Source organism: Asparagus officinalis, chromosome 4, assembly GCF_001876935.1.
Source record: "Asparagus officinalis chromosome 4, Aspof.V1, whole genome shotgun sequence".
NCBI lineage: Eukaryota > Viridiplantae > Streptophyta > Magnoliopsida > Asparagales > Asparagaceae > Asparagus > Asparagus officinalis.
Genome location: NC_033797.1, coordinates 92869435 through 92873739, shown reverse-complemented (window position 1 = coordinate 92873739; position 4305 = coordinate 92869435). Strand labels below are relative to the sequence as shown.

Below are 4305 nucleotides of genomic sequence, written 5' to 3'. Positions count from 1 at the left end.
ATGCCTTTACATTCTGACATCTAGGCATTCAACAACATATCAAGCACACATTTTCTCTGAGTTGAGAGAATATCCTTCTTCAATCTAGCCACTTCAATACAACAAACATATTTCAAGGATCTAACATTCTTTATCAAAAGCTACTGCTATGGATACTTCTTCAGGCTTTTGATGCAATTACATCATCTCCAGTGATCATAACATCATCAACACATACAACTAGAAGAATCTTTTGTCCACTATGAAAAATCTCTAGAAAACCGAGTGGTCTTTTTGAGCTTGATGAAGATCAAAGTCCGAGATTACTGTTGCAAAAGTTTATGTAATAACTCTAGGTTTTATTGGTTATTTATATATAAAAGGAAAAGTAAATGACTTTTATGTAAGAATTGTTAGAGAGGGTTTTAATAGAAAAAAAGGATCTTTATAAATTCCTAAAACCCTACATCTTTTACCCGTCAGCCTCTTCTTCCTTCTTCCTATCTTTTTCCGCCGCACAAAAAAAATGTCTTTCCCTTTACAATTTCGCAGCACAAACAAAAAAAAAATCAAAGAAGAAGAAGAAGAAGAAGAAGAAGAAGAAGAGAACAAGAGCCTGAACATATTGGGTGAAGCAATCGATTTGTTTTTGGGAAAATAAGCTTTGAGCAAGGTAGATATTCCTAATCTTATCTTAAGTAGTATGCTCATATCAAATATATTATTGACCTCCTTATCTGATTTTCAGCCATGGCTTCAATCTAGGTTTTCAATCTTGTATTTGTACAACTTAAATTCTATGGTTCTTCTAATTTATCTGTCCAAAGACATGGAATTAATGTTGAGGTTCGAAACATTTTACTTTCCTTTATATCTTTTTATGTAAAGGTGTTTAATACATAGGCTACTTCTGGACCTTCTTATTTCCTATTAGATATATAATATATATACCTAATGATGACTTTGAGTGTATCTAAAAGGGGTATTAATATATATATATATATATATATATATATATATATATATATATATATTGATATATATATATATTGATAATTACTTGTTTTTATCCTATAGGAGCTCCTACAGGCTCCTGAGAAAACACTATGAGAGGATTGAATTGTTGGTTTGTTCTTCGAATTAAGGTAAGTGGTAAATTTATGTATTGTGCATTGCGTATTTTCCCTACGAAATGATAGTAAGTATATGTGGATTTCTTTCCTGATTGATTATATCCTTCTTATGATTTACTGGTATATCATTTGTTGACTAGTTTGATTTTGTGAGGCTCATGGATATTTGGTATAAGCTTATGCTTATTTTCTTTATCAATTGTTATGTCTTTTTATATGGTAGTAGATTGAGATGCACATGTGGTTGATTGATTTCACTAGCGGTTGGCCTTTGGCATTTTTGAATAACATACTTGGTTATATGAATTATTATTATTATTATTATTTTTAACATATGCATCTTAAGTCAATATACTGATATATATCGGATATAAGCAAGTTATTAAAATAGGGCTCAATGTGCCTCTATGAGGTTTTTATATTAGCGCTAAGAGCCCAAATTTGGGTCTCACCGTCCCGGAACCACAGACTTAATAATTGTGGGGTTTAACAAGTCAACCGGCGTATGAAGTGTTGATTGAGACGTAGCCTGCTTATTTCCATTTCATGATTTCTAAATTTTCTTAAATATTTGTATCAAGTATTAGAGTTCATCTATCATTCTTATATTTTGTTTATCTCTCGTTGTAATATTTTAGTTTTGCAAAACCAGTGTTTAATATATGAATTTATCCACTTATTGAGTTGTGAACTCATTGTGTTATTTTCCTTTCTTTTCAGAAACTCGAGATTAGGTGGAGTTGAAGATTTATTTGTCAACTTCTTAGAACGGAGCAAGGAATAAAATTCAATATTGTTATTATCTTCTAGGTGAATGTTAAATAAAATCTTGATGTTTAGTTGATGAATTGAGATTCTGGTGGTTACGCGATTTCTTTTCTTTAGGTCGAGTTTTATTTCAAGTTGAGGAATATTTGTTCATATCAAGTTAATTGGATTTTTCTTTAGGTCGAGTTTTATTTCAAGTTGAGGAATATTTGTTCATATCAAGTTAATTGGATTAATGTTGACTTTTGGGATCGAGTTTTATTTCAAGTTGAGGAATATTTGTTCATATCAAGTTAATTGGATTAATGTTGACTTTTGGGATTATAGAGAATATTTATTGTTGGTTTTAGTTTAATGAAGAGATTATTTTGATGGTCTTTTCATGAATGCAGTTTTTGGAGGATTATTCATAGATTTAGTTTGGCTCCAATATTACTCTTAGGTTCGGAATTTGGGGTTGTGACAGAATGGTATCAGATCTTAGGCTGTAGGTCCAAATTGATTTTTGAGATGGTCAAGTGATGAAAGAAAAATATATTGGATTTTTATGCATAGAAATAAAAGTTGATGTTTTATTTTGAAGTGTGATCGAGGACAACATGAACACTATTAGATCAAATTTCAGATATAGGGGTATATAAGCTTAGAACCAGGGAAAACATAATATCTTTAGTTTTGCTATCTTAAAGGTAAAAGACTTAGTCTGGGTAGTTTAAGGTATGACCTATGTATGTATTTCATGAAAAATATTATTTGATTACTTATGCTTGTGATGGATATGTTATGAATTGATTCAATAAATATTAATACGAGGAATATTTTGTAATAAATATAATTGTTTTTGGTAATGTTAGATTGAGATGGCTCGTGGTAAGAAAGGCTCTAGTGTTGCAACAAGGCACTCTTCTCCTAGACTTGATGCTAATGTGGGGGTTACGCTACATTCGAGTATACCCTAATCAATTAGGCGTCCCCGGACTAGGGTTGGTGGAAATGATGATGCAGGTCAACAAAACATCAAGACCCCTAATGTTACAAATGAGGCTCCTGATGGGAATGTCAGGGGAAGATCAGGACCCAGAACTCGTGGGGATATGGCTACCCGTACTACTAGGACTACGAGAGGGATTACTGGAGCTCAGTTGGGTGTTGAAGGACTCGCCAGTTTTATTGAAATGCAGAGTGGTTTCATGGTAAGGCAAATATAGATCCTTGAAAAGCAGGTCAGCAAATAGAGATCCTTGAAAAGCAGGTCAACAAAACATCAAGACCCCTAATGTTACAAATGAGGCTCCTGATGGGAATGTCAGGGGAAGATCAGGACCCAGAACTCGTGGGGATATGACTACCCGTACTACTAGGACTGCGAGAGGGATTACTGGAGCTCAGTTGGGTGTTGAAGGACTCGCCAGTTTTATCGAAATGCAGAGTGGTTTCATGGAAAGGCAAATAGAGATCCTTGAAAAGCAGTCAGAGGCAATTGAGAAGCTGAGCGAAGCACTAAATACAGAAAAGAAGACAAAACCTTTTGGTAGTGACTTTGAAAAGTTTAAGAAGATGTCTCCACCATCTTTTCAGGGAGGTTCTGATCCAACGATGGCACAAGAATGGCTGAAGAAAATGGAAAAGTACTTCAGAGCCTTGGGATGTTCAGAGGAGCAAAAAGTTATTTATGCTACCTTTATGCTCGAGGGAGATGCAGAGATTTGGTGGGAAACTAAGGAGTCCAGTTTATCACTTGAAGTGGAGGATATTCCTTGGAGCATATTTGTTAAATTATTCAGGGAGAAATATTTTCCCTTGTATGTTTGATCTCGCAAGAAGAGGAAACTTATGGATTTGCAGCAATGTGACATGACAGTGGAAGAATATGAAACTAAGTTTAATGAATTATCTCGATATGCACCTAAGCTAGTTGCAGAAGAATTTGATAAGATTGATATGTTTGAGAATGAGTTAAGGCCATAAATTCATCAAAAGGTTACAGTGGTCATGTCAAAAACTTTTGAGGAGGCAGTGGAGAGAGCAAAAAGGGCTGAAAAAGCTAGTAAGGGAGAAAAGATTGCAGATGTACCAAACAAGAACTGGGATCAGAAGATGCAGATAAGAGACGAGAGTAATCTAAAAGATAAGTCAACTTTTAAGCCTTTTAGGAAGCCAGCATTTCGAGGGTCAGGAGCTCCAGTGTAGAGATCAAAGCAATTTGTGCAGAGGATAGGTCCTCCTATTCAGAGACATGATGGACACTGTTATAAATGCGGCAAAAATCACGAAGGCCATGTTTGTTCTTTATTCCGAGGTTGTTTTGAGTGTGTCTAATAGGGCCATATTATGAGAGATTGTCCAGCAAAGAAGGGACCCAAGACTGATGATCAGAAAGTGAAGCCTACACGTGGCGATGGACAAAAATCTAAGGCACAAGGGA

General features: G+C 34.7%; 1 protein-coding gene and 1 long non-coding RNA gene across 3 annotated transcripts; both read left to right on the top strand.

Annotated features, from left to right (window-relative positions):
• Nucleotides 455-2123, top strand: LOC109836057. Of its 2 annotated transcripts, XR_002245809.1 has the most exons (4): nucleotides 455-652; nucleotides 1057-1124; nucleotides 1833-1997; nucleotides 2061-2123. It is a non-coding gene; the product is annotated as an uncharacterized LOC109836057 (long non-coding RNA). The 2 variants fall into 2 exon arrangements; XR_002245808.1 differs by lacking the exon at nucleotides 2061-2123 and having other exon boundaries at nucleotides 1833-2031.
• LOC109836056 lies at nucleotides 2852-3758 on the top strand. The gene is made up of 2 exons (XM_020403981.1): nucleotides 2852-2885; nucleotides 3133-3758. The coding sequence occupies exon 2, from the start codon at nucleotides 3222-3224 to the stop codon at nucleotides 3690-3692; it is 471 nt and encodes a 156-aa protein (XP_020259570.1). The 5' UTR covers nucleotides 2852-2885; nucleotides 3133-3221; the 3' UTR covers nucleotides 3693-3758.

Excerpts from the sequence above, each read along its gene's own strand:
- LOC109836056 (XM_020403981.1), top strand. The coding sequence starts at position 3,222 with ATGACTACCCGTACTACTAGGACTGCGAGAGGGATTACTGGAGCTCAG.